The sequence below is a fragment of the Lontra canadensis genome, unplaced genomic scaffold (assembly GCF_010015895.1).
Source record: "Lontra canadensis isolate GAN:19392208 unplaced genomic scaffold, GSC_riverotter_1.0 scaffold98, whole genome shotgun sequence".
NCBI classification, from domain to species: domain Eukaryota; kingdom Metazoa; phylum Chordata; class Mammalia; order Carnivora; family Mustelidae; genus Lontra; species Lontra canadensis.
The window spans coordinates 2070661-2088657 of NW_022631092.1; the positions used below are offsets into that span (position 1 = coordinate 2070661).

General features: G+C 45.7%; 1 protein-coding gene across 1 annotated transcript; it reads left to right on the forward strand.

The window, feature by feature from the left end:
• Positions 1-1090: 1090 nt before the first annotated feature.
• LOC116855080 (serpin A11-like) lies at positions 1091-17649 on the forward strand. The gene is made up of 5 exons (XM_032837453.1): positions 1091-1201; positions 4416-5064; positions 11291-11564; positions 15069-15216; positions 17301-17649. The coding sequence occupies exons 2-5, from the start codon at positions 4419-4421 to the stop codon at positions 17502-17504; spliced, it is 1272 nt and encodes a 423-aa protein (XP_032693344.1). The 5' UTR covers positions 1091-1201; positions 4416-4418; the 3' UTR covers positions 17505-17649.
• Positions 17650-17997: the final 348 nt, after the last annotated feature.

A 17997-nucleotide genomic window follows, 5' to 3' on the forward strand; every position in this document is an offset into this window, starting at 1 on the left:
GTGTTGGTGGGGGTAGCAGACCCCATCAGTGCCTGGTCCAAATGTCCTTGGCCTTCACCTTTCCAGCCCACATTCATTGAGTCCCACCTGGAGCTCTCCACCTGGGGCTTTCTCCTGCTTCACACACCGGACAGGCCAAGGGCACCTGGAGAAGCAGACTCAGCCTCCTTGGGGGGCCTTCATGTCTGAAAAACACCTCCTGATTTGAGCCACTGTGCCAACCTGGACATATTTTATTTGGCTTTATGTATATGATGAAATAACTCCACCCTCTAACAATGTTTGATTGTTTTCTCATGTAAGTAAGATACACATTGTTTGTGAGAAATTAGAAGAATACAGAATCTACAAAGAAGAAAATAAAGTCACCCCAAGGTGACTTTTCACCAAAATTTCACTCATAAGAAATAATTCAATTCGTTCCAGGTTTTGTTCTAGATCTTGGCTGATTCATGGTGAACAAGAGACAATGGTCCTTTTTATGGGGATTCAAAACAGCAGGCAAGAAAGCTTTGCTCTATGTTCTAATTTCCTTCAGTCTTTTTCTTTTTCTGTACCTGGGTGATATTTATTTAAAATATCATACAAATATGGGAATGGTAGAGAATTGGTAAAACACTGGAGCCTCGCCACCCACTTCGCGAGCAGGTAACTTAACCTCCGGGGGCCTCAGCATCCCATCTGTGAGGTGGGGCTGACTGTGCCTCGCTCACATTCTTTCTCCGTCCAGTTTTACTGAGAAATGATGGACACACATCACTGTACGCATCCAGGGTGAGCAGCAAGGCAGCTCGGTTCGCATGTGTTGTGAAAGGGTGATCACGACAAGGTTGGGTCAGCATCTCCCAGTCTTACCGCTAGGGTGATATGGAAAGAACACTGTGCAGATCACCGCCCAGATCAGATCAGTGACGGGTCCGCAGCAACCACATCGCGACGTCTGTCGTTGTCACCGGGACTGCAATACCCTCCAGTGGAGTGGGGTCCAGAATCACCATCCACTCAGCTTGTAGGATGGGCAGGTAGGACAGATCTTTCCAAATAAAAAAGGTCCCTTCCTGATGGCTGCACATTGCCTCCAGTTCCAGGAACTGACCTGGCAAATATTGACTGGGCTGCCCCGATCTTCCAACACCATTTCCTGTAGGTAGGAGGCCACGCGGTGCTGAAGACCTGGGGTCCCCAGCCCAGGGAGCTTCCTGTGAGTATCATGCTTATGCCTGAAATGGAGGTGAGGGTGGGGGTGCTTCTCTCTCTCTCTCTCTCTCTCCCTCTCTGTCTCTCTGTGTCTCTCCTTCCCTCTCTCTCTCTCCTCCCTTCTCTCCCTCTTTCTGTCTTTCTGTATCTCCTTCTCTCTCTCCTTTCTCTTTCTCTTTGTTTCTCCCTCCCTGTCTCTCTCTTTCTTTCTCTCTTCCCCCCCCCCCCGGCTTTAGCAGCAAGGATGGCTGAACTGAGTCCCGGAAAGGACAAGTGCTGGTATACACTGCTTCTAAGGCTCTAAGTGGGAACTTCAGGTTTTAAATAACCTTTTATGGAAAACTTTGCCAACAAACATGTTGAGAGAGGAACTCCCAGGGCTCCTGGTGGTTAGACCAAAAAAAAAAAAAAAAAAAAAAAAAAACCGGAACAATACAACCCAAAGCAAATGACAACGTTGCAGTAACAAATTTACCTGCGACACGGTTGTAGCAAAAGGCTCGCACTTCAGGAGCCCTCGTCTAGAGTCTGAATCACGCTCCTGCCACTTAACAGGTGTTGATCTTGATCGTGAGTCCAATTTCCCCATAGGCACAGCAAGGGTACAAATAAATCCCTGTGTCTTCAGGTTCTCACAGGGATTCAACTGAATGACATTAATCAGTGATCTCTCGACAAAGGCCCTGGCATTTGCACAAGACTGTTCTGCATTGCATGTCACCGCTCTGTTATTTCGAGAGCTTTCTCTCTCCCACCAAATTCCAAGAACACCCCCTGCCCCAGACTCTGAGCTGATCTCAAATACCATCCCCCTGTATTTGAGAACACATTCGGCTGAGAGCCTGTGAGATGATGGATCTAATATCCTTGCATAAAATAAACAATATGTGGGAATATTATCATTAACTGATGGAGTTCTTAGTTTTCCTCTGGGATCTTTCTAGAAAAGAAATAAAGACAGACATTGGGTGTAATTACACCAGACAACTGTAGACAGGGGTAGAAATACACATCACCTGCCTTCTACAGATCAGGGGCCTTCCACGCCATATGCCTTGTAATCCTTAAGTGCTCCGGCCCCCAGAAGGTCGGCATTATCCTTTTCCTTTTGTAAATGGGGACACTGCGGGTCAGAGAGTTTCCTTTGTGCAGATCCCACAGGGAGATACCGCGATGTCTAATTCAAACCCAAGCCCTGTGACTTTCCATCCTCTTTGGGAAATAAGCCTTCTGCAAATCTGGGAATCACTGGGGTTTCGGAAGGGTAAACATGGTGAGTTCAGTGGGAGAAAAAGAGTAAACCAGAACCGGTTTTACTACAGTACAGAAGCGGTATTTCTGATTTTCCCCAGGAGCAGACGGATTTTTAAATCGTTCTGCTTCCCAGCGTGGATGGAACCTGTCGTTAGGGGAGCCCAGCAGAGCTCTGGGAGAGGGAGGAAGGACGTGGCCTTGGGAAATGGCCTGCAGTACTTTGCTCAGCAAACTCATTTCCACATAACTGATAAGCAGGCTGTATTCGTCCCTCCTGGCAACTGGCCTGTGGGGTTTTTAGGGCCTAGGGTGCTATAAACCATCTACGAATATGATCTCTCCCACACCACCGTGGCATCTGTAATAGAGCCAGAGGTCATTGGTTTGGGCAAAAGGTGCCCATTAAAACACAAACGTTATCAAGACCGACGAACGGCAACGAGAGGGTGGTCAGCTATGGAAGAGTCAGTTCTGAAGGGAGCAAGGGGACGGTGCTGTCCTTACTGGGGATATCAAGGTGTGGGGGAGTCCCCGCGGCCATGTGACAGCGCGTGCTCTGTGATGGTGTGTGGAGGGGTGTGTGTGGAGATCCTGAAAGGGACAGGGGCGCCAGACTCGGGCCAGAGTGAGCAGAAATAAGCTGCGTCTACACGGCAGTTCCTTCTAGAGCTGGAGCTGCCTTCCCTGCCCTGAGGAAGGATTCTCCCACTCCTGCACCGCTTTCACTCTCTAGAGCTAGAAGGCTTCTCTGGCCCGCTCTGTGACCTAAAGTACTGGAGAGATGGGGTTCATTTCCTAACGCTGCCCCCAACAAAGCGCCACAACCTGGGTAGTTTCAATGACAGAAATAGATCGTCACGTCACCATGGAGTCCGGAAGTCAGAGATCTAGGTGCCGGGGGGTGGGGCTGGTTCCTTCTGAGACTGGGCAGGAGAACCTGCCGCAGAGCTCTCCCTGAGCTGCTGGGTTTGCTGGCGATCTCTGGCATCCTTGGTTCTGGAAGCATCACCCTGATCTCTGCCTTTGTCTTCCCAGCACGTTCTTCCTGTGTGCATGTCTGTGCCCAAATGCCCCCTTAGAAGGACACCGGTCCTATTAGATTAGTGCCCATCTAATGACCTCGGCTTAAGCAAGTACAGCTCAACAGCCCCATTTCCAGACAAACACTCTGAGATACGGGGGTTTGAGCTTCCACATACAAATTTGGGGTTATGCAATTCAACCCATGCCAGACCTCTTCCCTGAAACTCTGAGTCAATTAAGATATAGTTTTCCACTGCTGCATGTGACAAGGGGAGCTCGAGATGCCAAGTTTGTTGGGGACAGAGCTGATCCATCCTCCCAGACTCCAGGCACCCCTCGTGGGCGGCCCCCATCCACCAGACCCCTGTGTCTCACCATCACCTCAACACTCCAGCTAATGAAAAACCAGAAGAGGAGAGGGCACTCCCCCTTCTTGGAGGATCTGACCCAGGAGCTGTACACACCCTCCTCTCCCCTCCAGCTGGTGAGAGTGATGGGAAGGGCCACACCTGGGTTCTAGCAAGGCCCAGCTTCACTCTCTGTCACGGTGCCCTGAGCCTCTGTTCTGTAGCCACTCCCAGTCCCTGAAAGTTCATGAGTAATTCCAAGAATGCCTAGAAAGAAGAAAAAAAGGAAAAAGAAAGGAAGGAAGGAGAGAGGGGGGAAGGAAAGTAGGAGGGAGGGAGGGAGGAAAGGGGAATTAACAGTGGAATTTTGTTTTTAGAGCCCAGAGTGCTTTTCTCAACAAAATCTTGTAGACAGACAATGAATACATCAAGCAGATTGAGGGCTGCTGCTCAGACTGTAGCCTCATCCCCTGCAGGGCCCCTCATGACAGCTGTGTGGGGTACAGTTTGGATGTGAGGTTCACTGTGCGAGCAATGGGGGGCACCAAAGTTATTTATGAAGCAGAAATAACTTGTTCAACATCTTCTTTTCAGAGGATGGGTCCAGCTTGGCTGTGGCTGCTGGGAGCAGGGATCCTGCCCTCTGTCCACTGTCAGCCCTTTCCTGCCCATGGAGATAAGAGTCTGGGGGTGCCTCAGGCCCCCAGTGACCAGCTCTCCATGCCAGGGACCCCCGCCTACCACAAGATCACACCCACCATCACCAACTTTGCCTTGCGTTTGTATAAGCAGCTGGCCGCAAAAACCTCAGGAAACATCTTCTTTTCCCCCGTGAGCATCTCTACTTCCTTGGCCCTGCTCTCTCTTGGGGCCCAGGCTGACACCCCAGCTCAGATCCTGGAGGGCCTCGGCTTCAACCTCACAGAGATCCCAGAAGCTGACATCCACCGGGGCTTCCAAAGCCTCATCCACACCCTTGACCTGCCTAGCCCCAAACTGGAGCTGAAAGTAGGCAACTCCTTGTTCCTGGACAAGCAATGGAAACCTCGGCAGTCCTTTTTGGACACGATCAGGGAGCTGTACGGAGCATTTGCGTTTTCTGCCAACTTCACAGACTCGGCCACGACCAGGAGGCAGATCAATGAGTACGTGAGAAAGCAGACGTACGGGCAGGTGGCGGACAGCCTCCAGGAGTTCACGCAAGACACGCTCATGATTCTCTTGAATTACATCTTCTTCAAAGGTGAGGGCTGGCTTGGGCGGCAGCAGTCACCTCCACCACCTCCAGTCATGCCCCTGGAAGCCACCAGTCCTCAAGGCTTGTAGCTGCTCCTCTCTACGTGCTGACACAACCTTCCTATCAGACTACTTCCTGATTTATCAATACTTGTTTTCTCTTGCCATGTTTCTTCTGTTCAGTTTTTATCCTGATTTTCTTTTGTTAGACATTCCATCATACACTTTTAGAAATAACCCCTTTTTTAAGAAAAATTTTACATTTTATATTATCTATCCTGAACACAGAAAAATATACAGAGGATAATACAAAATCCCCACCAAGAAGGGAGAAATATTAACATTTTAAAATTTGCTTCAGATTTTTATTTTTTTCAGGACTATAATATTGCAGGGATTTTAGTTCCTTTTTAACCTTTCCCTGGTCCCATTTGCCTCCTTCCATCCCTCCCCAGAGGCAACCAGTATCCTAGGGGTGACATGCAACCCTCTCCTCCATGTGCTCCCACCATGAACACATTAAGTATCCATGACCCTGTTTAATGCACTGCATGTGTTCTAAATTTTATGAGAATGGTATCATCTGTACAAATGATCTCGCACTTAGGTGTTACTGTCCTCACCACATCTTTTTTTTTTTTTTTAGATTTACTTATTTATTTTAGAAAGAGAGAGTTGGGGGTGGGAAGGAGAGGGGCAGAGGGGGAGGGAGAGACTCTCAAGCAGACTTTCTGCTGAGTGTGAAGCCTGACACGGGGCTCCGTCCCACAACCCTAGGACCATGACCTGAGCTGAAACCAAAGTCGGACCATTAACCAGTGGAGCCACCCAGGCTCCCCGTATCTTAATTCATATAAGTAGCTTGTTAGCTTATTTTGACTGTGGCACTGAGCATGTCATACTTGTGGGGCTCCTTTCTTCTACTCATTTTATTTCTTGATTTAGTAGCATGTATCTCTGTGATGATCCTAGGAAAATGAATTCTTCCACTTTTTAAACACAGGTCTGTTCCGATGTCCTTCGTTTTCACCTGGTGTTTTTGTCTGCTCCAGGATCCACATTACATTTAGTCATCATGTCAGAGTACACTCCTCTGCACTCGGACAGTTTCTCAGACTTTCCTTGCTCTCAATGACCTAACCGATTTTGAAGAATACCGGCTAGACACTCCGTAGCATGTCTCTCAGTTGGGATTGTTTGCCTGTTTTTTCCTCATGAGGATGACTGGGGTGAGGGGACATGGGGAGGAGGGCCACAGAGAGGAAGTGCCATTTTTATCACATCAAGCCAAGGAGGCATACTATCAGCATGACTTATCACCGTTGATGTTGACTTTGACCATCTGGCTGAGGTCATGCTTGTCAGATATCTCTGTTGCAAAGTTACCCTTTCCCCGTTGATGGAGGTCACTATGTATATCCCATACTCAGAGACTGGGGTGTTATGCTCCATATCCATGAGAAGGGGGTATCTACCTAAATTATTTGGAATTCTTCTGTATGGGAGATTTTTCTTTTCGCTTGCATTTATTTATTCAATCACTGACTTACATCATTATGGACTCAAGGATATTTATTTTATTTTTGAGGTAGTAATCCACTGCTACTTAGCTTTGTGGCTTAAAATTTTCTAACATTGACCATGATAAGATCCTTCCACTGGTTCCTGCATCCCGTGACATGCCCCCATCATTGCCGACATCTTTTCTTTTTTTCTTTTTAGAGCACTTCCTTATTTCTGGAACTACAAGACACTCCAGGTTCATCTTTTATATCTCCTGCCCCCTGGAAAACATCTCTTTGTCTCTCTGTGCTGACATCTGGCTGATTTCTTCAGCTCCACTTCCCTTTTACTAATTCTCTCAACAGAATTAGTATCTACTGTTTCACCCATCCACTGAATTTTCAACTTCGCTGACTATATTTTCACTTTGACATCCTATTTTTCTCAAATCTACCTATCATTTTTGTCATAATGACCCACTGTTATTAAATTTATGCCTTCCTTTTTTTTTAACACGTTAAAGAAAAAACATCTTTTGGAGTATTCTACTACCTGGAGAACTTCAACTTTGAATTCTTGGTTTTGTTGCCCCAAATTATTCCCTTTCGGTGGGAGATTGAAATGTTTACCTTTGGGATGATTTTCATGGGAAATCATCTTTTCATGAGTTTCTGATGACCTGTTGTGGAAGGGCCTCTAGGAGAAAATTTCGCATTTGCCTCTGGTATAGTCCTATTGTTTCCTGGTTCTATTTTAATTTCTAAGTTGGGGAGTCCCTGCACTGAAGAATTAATGAGAACATAGACCAGTCTTAGATTGGAGAGTTCCTACACTGCATGAGTAGTAAAAACAAAACACCCAGAGCAAGTGACTCTTCCCCTCTACCCCTACCTGGAAATGGAGTGACCTGTCCTAACTCAACCTGGGCTGCTGGGCAAAGTTTTTTAATCCAGGCTTCCCAGATGGGGAAGGGATTGCTTTTCATAGCTTTTGACTCTGCAGAGAGATCAGTTCTAAGTGTGGGCCTGGGTTTTATTTATGTCCCCTGAGAAGACATTAAATACCACCCCTGGTGCTGTATCTGATTCTGATAACCTGAGAGCCAGATGACTTTGTTTCTAAATCAGAGTTACATACTCCTGCTTTGCACCTGGAAGCTTTGATTCTTATTTTTTATCTCAGCTATTATTTGTTTATTTGTTTGTTTGTTTAGTCATTATTTTGTCCAGCTTCTCTGGGTGTTTATGCAGGAAAAAACAGGTTTTCTGCTTTAACTTAGTCTATGACACTGATCAGAAGTCTCAAGGTCTTAAGCTTTTTTTTTTATTCTTATTTTTTCATTTTATTTTATTTTATTTCTTTTTAGTGTTCCAGAATTCATTGTTTATGCACCACACTCACTGCTCCATGTAATACATGCCCTCCATAATACCCACTACCAGACTCACCCAACCCCCACCCCCCTCCCCTCCAAAACCCTGTTTGTTTCTCAGAGTCCCCAATCTCTCATGGTTTGTTTTCCCCTCTGATTTTCCCCAACTCACTCCTCCTCTCCATCTCCCAATGTCCTCTGTGTTATTCCTCACACTCTATGAGTAAGTGAAACCATATGATAATTGACTCTCTCTGCTTGACTTATTTCCATCAGCACAATCTCCTCCAGTCCCGTCCATGTTGATGCAAAAGTTGGGTATTCATCCTTTCTGATGGAGGCATAATACTCCATTGTATATATGGATCATATCTTCCTTATTCATTTGTCCATTGAAGGGTATCTTGGTTCTTTCCCAGTTTGGCAACTGTGGCTGCTATGAACATAGCAACTTGCTGCTATGAACATTGGGGTACAGATGGCCCTTCTTTTCATTACATTTGTATATTTGGGGTAAATACCCAGTAGTGCAATTGCAGGTCATAGGGAAGCTCTATTTTTAATTTCTTAAGGAATCTCCACACTGTTTTCTAAAGTGGCTGCACCAACTTGCATTCCTACCAACAGTGTAAGAGGGTTCCCCTTTCTCCACATCCTCTCCAACACATGCTGTTTACTGTCTTGTTAGTTTTAGCCATTCTAACTGGTGTAAGGTGGTATCTCAATGTGGTTTTGATTTGAATCTCCCTGATGGCTAATGATGATGAACATTTTTTCATGTCTGTTAGGCATTGTATGTCTTCTTTGGAGAAGTGTCTGTTCATGTCTTCTGCCCATTTTTTAATGTGATTATCTGTTTTGTGTGTGTTGCGTTTGAGGAGTTCTTTATAGATCTTGGATATCAGCCCTTTGTCTGTAGTGTCCTTGGCTAATATCTTCTTCCATTCCATGGGTTGCCTTTTTGTTTTGTTGACTGTTTCCTTTGTTGTGCAGAAGCTTTTGATCTTGATGAAGTCCCAAAAGTTCATTTTTGCTTTTGTTTCCTTTGCCTTTGGAGACATATCTTGAAAGAAATTGCTGTGTCCGATGTCAAAGAGGTTACTGCCTATGTTCTCCTCTAGGATTTTGATAGATTCCTGCCTCACGTCAAGGTCTTAAGCTTAATCATTTTTGATTCTCCAGAGTCTGACACAGGGTCAAGTATGTTTTATTTTTTTTTAATTTTTTTCTAATCAATGAATAGGAAACTTATAGTAAGGCTCTGGGGCCTTGGGGCTCAGGCTGAAGACTTCCCTTTGGACAAAGGAAAAGCCAGTAGAGTGGCCTTATCTGACTTTCTTTTGGGGGCATAGTTTGTTGGTATGGCCATAATTCTTCTTGGGTCAGTTGATGATGTGGAGGTGCAGGTGAGCAAAATCCTTGTGGCAGATCATAGCTGCAATTGTATTTCTGGGCCAGTTGACAGAAGGGAGGCTCCATGATACCACCCCACAGGCAAAGCGCCAAGTACAGGGCAGCCTCTTCCTAGATATTGGAGTCTGCGAGAGTGAGGCCGTCCTCCAACAAAAATTAGACAGTGCAGGTGAGGCGAGATGTCCTCCTTAGATTTTGGCTTTCACATTCTCAATGGTATCACTGGGCTTGACCTCGAGGGTGATGGTCTTCCCCATCAGGGTCTTTGCAAAGATCTGCTTCTCTATATCTGCCACCGGGCCACCACCACCAAACCACTTAGACACCTTGTTGAAGAAGAAGAGGGGTCGAGTATGTTTTGAATGTTTGCTGCTTGAATGATTTCAAGTTAAACTTAGATCTTGTGTTTGAGGTGTCTAGGAATGGCATTCATTAATGGTCAAAAACATACAACAAGACTGACTACATTTCAGGGCCTTAGCTAGCATCTTAGAAAAATTTATGAATAAGATAATTTTCTTACAGTTGTGTAGTTCACAGTAAAAGCAAAATAGGCAAATAAGTAAAAAGGCAATTGTAATTCAATGGGAAAGTGATGCTTGCTTGAGTAGATATGGGTGCCATGGAGCTCTCAAAAGGTACACCTTTCCAGATTTGGGGAGTGAGAAAAGGTTTCCTGAAAGAGGAGACATCTAAGCTGAGACATGAAGAATGAGCTGGATTTACTCAGGCAAAGAGGTTGCAGAGAAGAGGGTTCAGGTTGAAAACCAGCATGTGCCAACGTCCAAGGAAAAGAGAAACCTTTGCATTTTCAAGGAACTGAAATGAATTTAGTTGGACTAGAACATAGAACACAATAGCATAATGCCTACGGGACAGTGCCAAGAGTTGCAATAAAAAGCTAAGGAGGAACTGTGTTGAGAATCCAAGACTTTATCTGTAGGACCCCAGGATGACCAAGAAGTTGGAAGCAGTAGAGTGACATGATTACATTTGTTTGAAAAAAATCAGTCTGGCTACAATTTGGAAAATGGTTTGGAGGGGAGAAAGGGTGGGAGAGCAGAGAAAAGTCAGGAGGTTCTTGAAGCATTTCAAAGTAAGTAAGATGGTGGCTGTGGATGAAGGTGCTGCTTTGGAGGTAGAAACAGCAATGCTTGGTCAGTGAGAGGATGTGGGCAAGAGGGACAAGATGAGCCAGCTTTCCATCAGCAAGACCAGTGCTTTCAGGAGGTCAAGACTGGAGGCTGTTGTGCGTGGAGATTCTTAAGTAGAAAGAGAGAAACTATTACACACATGAACAAGGCTGTGACCAACAGATTCTACAGTTCTGTGTCATAAAGACCTTTTGTGTTATATTTAACATTTTATTAACTGAATTCTTTCTCCTTTTTCAGTTTGAATATTGGGAAGTTCAGAGGGAGGGGGTGGCTCTTGACCTTCTCTGTAGAGGGTTGCTGTTTCAAGGCAGGGCAGAGAGGGGTCAAGTCAATGTTTGCAGAGAACATGACGTGTGGAGCCAGTCAAGCCCCAGTCCCTGCTCTACCATCTAATGGCTCTGCATATTGGGTATGTTTCTATAAATTCACAGGGAATAAGTTTCTCATTGTTGACATGGAGGTCATAATACTTGTTTAATATTAATGTTCATGAAAAAGTAAAGAGATAATGCCTTGCACATGGAAGATAGTAAGTGGAAATACCTTTTAGCTTCTTGAAAGCTAAGTTGCACTAGAATGGAACAAAATCATAGACCATTAGAGCCTAACTCTGGGGACTCACTCTAGTGGCTGAGCCAGCCCTAAGTTCTGGCCCCTGATTCTGTATCCACCTCATATTTATGTATATCAAAGAGGAAGTCATGGAGCCAGTGTGGCTTAGTGTATGTCTACCCAGAGTTGCTCTCCTGTGGTATGTTCTCATAGTTTTATGGATTTTGTGTCCTAAGCCAAGTGGAAGCATCCTTTCAATCGCTACCAGACCCAGAAGCAAGAGAGCTTCTTTGTGGATGAGAGGACCTCCCTCCGCATTCCCATGATGCACCAAAAGGAAATGCACAGGTTCTTCTATGATCAAGAAATGGCTTGCACTGTCCTCCAGATAGAATACAGTGGAAACGCCCTGGTTCTGCTCATCCTACCTGACCCAGGGAAAATGGAGCAGGTGGAGGCAGCTTTGCAGCCAGAGACCCTGAGGAAATGGGATCAGTGGCTTCTGCCCAGGTAAGTGTCAGAGTAGAAGGACTCCAGCAGACTTGGTTCAAGAATCCAGACAAGGCCTTGATCAACACCAACTGTAAAAGCCTAACCCGTAGGTCTGGCTCATCATCTTGCCCTTTAACTAAGTATGTGGGTAAGATGAGGCCATAATCCCTGCTACATTGGGTTGGTCAAAGGATTGACCAAGTTCTCACATATAAACCTTTGAGATTGGTCATGATAAGTGCTCACCAGGTGTTAATAATTCTTATCCCTTCCTGAGTGTTTTTCTGGCCGACCTTCTTTCCTCTTGTTTCTCCCTTTTTCCAGAATAATTTACTACCAGGAGGTAGAGAAGTATAACCAAAAAAATCAGATTAAGGACAATTATTAAGAATAATTATGACTCCCACGCAACAGTATTTATTTCTTAAAAGAGCCCCTCCTTTTTTTACTTTATGTAAAAAATTGTTTGACCAAAATGTAGAAAAGGTGATACTATTACATGTATTACAGTTGGAAGAATCTAAATGAAAAGTGTAGGTTTTATTCAATTGCACAATTTGCTAGTGTACCTCCAGGGTTGTATGATGCTTAATAAATAAGAGCGAGAGGTAAAGGATTTGGATAAGCTGGAAGCAGGTTTGTAGAACTGTAAACTTGAGTTGGTCCCCACAGTGCTAGGGAGTGGGGACTGTTTCAGCTCCAAGATGTTGGCCAGGAAGGCAGAAATAGAACAGCACCAAAATGTGTAGCCTTGTTGACAAAATAGTCCATATCCAATTTAATCAGGAGTTTCTTGGTCATTTATTAACTTGGTCATGAAGAAGGACTTAGAGACCCGGTTAGGTAAATCTTCAATTTGGCATTTCTTGAAGTATGGAGGAGAGATAAAGCTAGGCCAATTACTTTATCTCTGACTTGCTGTCAGAGAGCACCCCCCACCCTGCCCAATGTTTGGCTAACATTGCTCAATTATTGATGGCTAGCAGTCTTTTTGATAGGTCCTCTTTGAAAAAAAATACCCTTATTTTTATTAAAATATTTCTTAATGAAATTAAATACCAAGAAGAGTACTGTAAGAATTAAAGTGCTAGTTTTATGGGATCTCAACCCCCTACCACCTTTTATCTCACTTTTCAGTTTGTGGTTTTCCTTACAATGGTTTCAACCTTTTCTGGTATGAGACCCCATTTTCTAGATAACCCTTTCAGGGGATCTATCTTGTTTCATGAGAGCTCTGATACAACATTTGGCCTTGAGTTCTAATTGCCTCTTGCTGCATAATAAGCCACCCCAAAATGGAATGGCATGAAAAAAATATCTATTATCTCTCTCCGTGCAGTGGGTGGACTGGGCTCAGCCTTGTGGTTCTCATGTGAGGCTTTCCTGCACTGGAGTTGGATACTGGCTAGGGCTGGAGCATTGAAGGCTTTTCTATGGGCTGTCTCGTGCCTGATTTAGCTGGCTGCTCAGATAAGGGCTGAGTAGGTCTCTCTCTCTCTCTCTCTCTCTCTCTCTCACTGTAGCATCTCCATGAGGCTAGCTTGGGCTCCTGCACATCATTGTTATATAGCAGCTCAGGGCTCCAGGAAGGAGTGTTCCAAAAGATAGGAAGTGAAAGCTCCTGCTCTCTTAAGTTCTGGGCTCCAAAGTGTCTTTTCTGCTATATGCTTTGGGTCAGAGTAGTCACAGGACCTCTCCCCCGACCCCCAGTTCAGAGGGAGGGTGTACAGACCAAACCTCTTGACCACTTTCATCTTGAACCCACCAGCAGTTGGTAGACACCAATCACCCTAAGTGCCCACAGAAGCCTTCCCTCAGCTCCCCAACCACACTGAGGGATAGGAAAAGGTGCTCGTGTTTGGGCAGAGATTCAAATACCAAATAAAAGAGATACAAGTCAAGGACAGAGATCAGGATAAGAGACTATTCCTGTTGTCTATGAACTTATATGGCAATGATCAGTTTCTGATTCCAGCTCCATATTCTCAAGGTCCTTTGGGGGGAGCCTGTCCCTTCCCCCAGTAGAGGAGGAACTACCACAGAATCTTCTAGATTTTTCCCTCAGAAAGGTCTGGGGTTTTTTGTTTTTTGTTTTTGTTTTTTGTTTTTATTTTGTTTTTGTTTTTGTTTTTAAGTAGGCTTCATGTTCAGCATGGAGCCAATGCAGCACTTGAACTCATGACCCTGAGATCAAGATCAGAGCTGAGATCAAGAGTCAGACAGACATTTAATGGGCTGAACCACCCAGGAAACCCAGGAAGGTCTGTTTTGGCCTCTCACTTTGACCTTCAAAAAACAAAACCAACCCAAGTTATTTTTCGAAATCTCAGATGATTTAACAGGGCACGCTGTTACTGTGTCTCATGCCAGAGAGTTGTAATATCACAGCAGCATGTTAATGGGATTTCCAACATGAAAACTTCAGACTGCCAGGCTTCCCTCTGTTGAGCTGTGAGGAAGGTTCACTTGTCCAGTGGAATCACTATCCCAACTAACTGTTCATTTTTCATTTACGTGGGTTGAATACCTGCTATGTGCAGGGCTCTCTAGCAGCCTCCTATGCTAGACTCCGCCCTGACCCCTCCATGGCTTGGGCCTGCCCACAAGGGCTGCCTGTGAAAAATTTGCCAAGTGGGCCAAGGTAGCTTTGTTTTCTGTTCTCCATATCCTTTCCCTCCTCTTCAGTGATTGACCCCTGACCTCCCCTTGATCCCTTTGATTAGACATCTGGACACTCACATTATCCCAGAAGTTAGCTGGCAATGAATCTCTAAGCTGATTTAGGCTATCTAATCTGAACTCATCAGAGGCAGAAGTTTCCAAGCAGATTATTACCTGGCCAGACTCGCAGGGCCCACTGTCCTGACAACTGTGAAACAATAATCAAGAAGAACAATCCCAAGAAGAAAAGGACAGATTTGCTCAGTGTCAAATAAAACTTGTGAATTTACTGCAGGCAGTGCGGTGATCCGATGGCAAGGGCAGTCTCAGGACAGAGAGTGGCCCACAGTCTACACACACCATCTCCCTTCAGATCCTCACAACGGCCCAAAACCCAGACAGTAAGAGCGGACAGTTTCCGGGGGTGTTGCCAGCAGCTGGATTTAGGATACAGTTGAGAAGGGGAGCCAGTAGAACCTACTGATGAATCAGAATGGAGGTGGGAAAACATGGGCAGTATTTCTCATGCATGGTTATTCTTTGGATCTGATTGGTTACACCTTGTAAAATCCGTTGCCCGATGTCTGGCATGGAAGAAGTCCTCCATAAACGTACCAGAGATGAAGACACATGGCCATGCCAGGAGTCTTCTCAGATCCAGACACAAGAGGCCTGCAAGGTGTGAAGAGAAGGGGGGGTCCGGGTTTGGAATGTTCTGGTACAGTGGGGAGTGTTGTGGTAGGACTGGATCTCCCTCCTTCTGGGAAACACTTCTTCCCAAAGCTCAGGCTGCCCACAGACAGGGTGGGAGCAGCCCATGTAACCTGAAAGCATGGGCTCTCTGGCTGGTTCTCTCTGCAGCCTCCTGGATTTACATCTGCCAAGGTTTTCCATTTCTGGGACATATAACCTTGAAGAAATACTTCCCCACATCGGTCTCACCAACATCTTCAACTTAGAAGCTGACTTATCAGGAATCACTGAACAGCTCAACCAAACCGTCTCTCGGGTAAGGTGGTGAACATGGACGGAGGAGAGGGTCTTTTCTCCTCTGAAGTGTGCATTTGAAAGTCAAGTTTCTCTTTCTTTTTCCCATTCTGGGTCTTGATTCCAATCTATGAGGCTTCTTTTCATAAGAAGTTCCTTTTCTGTCTCTCCTCTGGATTCTTCAGAGCAGGGACACTGAGTCCTGTATAAAGTAGACATGCATTTGAGGTCATCCATGGACCCAAAATTTTTGCAGTGGGGATTAGCTTTGTCTTCCTTCCTTATACGTCCTCCAGGGCAGGTAGTGAAACTCTTTCTTTGTCATAGTTATAGAGAGTAGTGGGGCATGAAGATAAGATGTATCCATCAGCCTTGCTACAGAGACAAACATCCCCCAAATCTCAGAGCCCGAACAGGCTTACTTCTTATTTGTTACATGTCAGAAGTGTGTCATGACCATGGGGCTATAGACCTACTTCACATTGCTTCTCTCTTCCAGGATGCAGGTGAAAGGAGGAGTCCCTGTCTGGGACATGTCATTCGCAAGGCAATGGGTAAAAAGCAAGAGAAACTGTAGGATGGCTTTTCACATTTCTTTTCACTCTGGGTTATGCCAAGGCCAGTCACATGTCCCTGGCTAAAGCAAGTCCCATAGTCAAGACGGCCATCATTTTGGGAGAGGGGCAGTTTCTGGTCTCCTCCTGTAGGAGGCATTGCCAGTTATAGGGCATGGCTGGGAATCTATAACTCTACTAGGAAAGGAGAGCTAATAGCTGGGTATAACAATGTAATTTTCCTTCCCTGCTCTATCTTTTCTGTTTTAGGATAGAGTCATTAATTGTTGTTTGAGGCTTTGCCAGGAATTTCTTTAAAAAAACGTAGTTATTTATTTATTTGAGAGAGAGAGCACAGAGGGAGAGGGAGAGAGAATCCCAAGCAGATTTGGGATTGAACCCCGCATCAGGCTCTGTGGGGCTCCATCTCATGACCCTGAGATCACGACCTGACCCAAAACCAAGAGCTGGTTGGTAAAACAACTGCACCACCCAGGTTCCCCTTTGTTAAGAATTTCATAAGGAAGGTTTTCTGTCTTTTGCTTGTGAAAGGCCAGCTGAGATTAGGAACATGAACCAAGGCAATAGGGATGGGGTCTTGTGTATGCACATGAATGCATGTGTGTGTGTGTGCGTGTGCGTGCACACCCGTGGTGGACAGGGTGAACAAGAAGGAGAAGAAATAACGTCACCTTTTAAAGAATTCCTTTCACAGTGACCTTAAATGCTAGGTGTGTCTCTTCATAGAACTTTTTAGAAATGAAAAGGCTTCTCAAGCCAAAATGTTTCAACTTCTTTTTTAAAGCTTCAGAATCCTTTCTTCCTAAAAAGGTATTTGAAGGTGAGAGTTTAAAAAAAGGAATTCTGGAGGGGGGTTGAGGGGGTTTGGGTAACTGGGTAACAGGTATTTTGGAGGGCACGTGATGCAGTGAGCCCTGAGTGCTGTATGCAACTGATGAGTCCCTGAACTTTACAGCTGGAACTAATAATACACTTTATGTTAATTAATTGAATTTAAATTTTAAAGTTAAAATTAAAAAAGGAATTCTTACAGAAGCTGGTGGAGGGTTTGGCATATCAGACAACCCTGTTCCCTGAATTCATGTTAAAATCGACTGATTTAGGCTAAGCAGGTCATCTTAAAGAAGAGGCCAGCAAGGGTTAGAGATGTGCATGCAGCTCAGAGCAGGGCCTGGTGCTCAGCCTGGTGAGGCTCAGAGCAGGATCCCAGTGCCCAGGTGTTTCCGGCACACTCCTAAAACTTGCTGTTGGGAGTTTACAACCTGATTTCTGCATGCCCTGCTCAGGCTCATCTGTGTTTTGCCAGAGAGCAAAAAGCACTGTTAAGGCCATCCCCAAGGATGCAGTGGTGGCGGGGAGAAAATGCCAGGAAGAGGCAGAAGCAGTGAAGGCTGGCATTGCCTCCTGGGAAGACAGGGCCCTGGGGCCTGAGGGGGAGACTCCCTGCAGCTCTCTAGAACCACACATGTGGGATCTGTCCCCTGAGAGCACCCTGAGCTGACACTGGCTCTGTCCCCATCTCATCCTCCAGGTGTCACACAAGGCGACTATGGACCTGAATGTGTGGGGAACCCGGGCAGGGGCTGCCTCCGGCCTCCTCTCCCAGCCCCAGGCTCTGAATGCAACGTCGGCCCCCCAGACCCGTTTCAACCGGCCTTTCCTGGTGCTCCTGTGGGAGGTGACCACGCAGAGCTTACTCTTCCTGGGCAAAGTCGTCAACCCTGCTGCAGGGTGACCACAGTGGGAGGCCAGGTGGAGGCTTGTCTCCCCCTCCCCTGAACAATCAGAAAGGCCAGCACCAGCCTGTACCATGGGCTGCAGTGAGGACCAGCTAATACATGTGCCAAGATCCTAATAAATTTGACCTTGGGTTGTGTGAACATTGAGGTGCAGTGTTTACAAGGGAAGGTCGAGAATAGATCACCTTCAGAGGAGACTGGGACCAGGGTCAGGGCTCCAAATCATGCTCTAAGAAGGGGGTGTGATAACGGACTGATGTAGCATGGGAGGTCAACTGGCCAAGGGTAACCCCAAGATCAAAGAACATGAGAGGGTCCACATGGCCAGGTGGGCACAAACTTGGTCAGTGGATTTGGGGACAGTATTTGGACAATGAATTTGGAGACAGTGTTCGGTTGCAATGGGGCATCTTTAGCTATTGGAGTCTGTGAACCACAAATGTGCCCCTCTGGTCTCAAGGAGGCATCTGTCCAAATCTAATGGGGAAA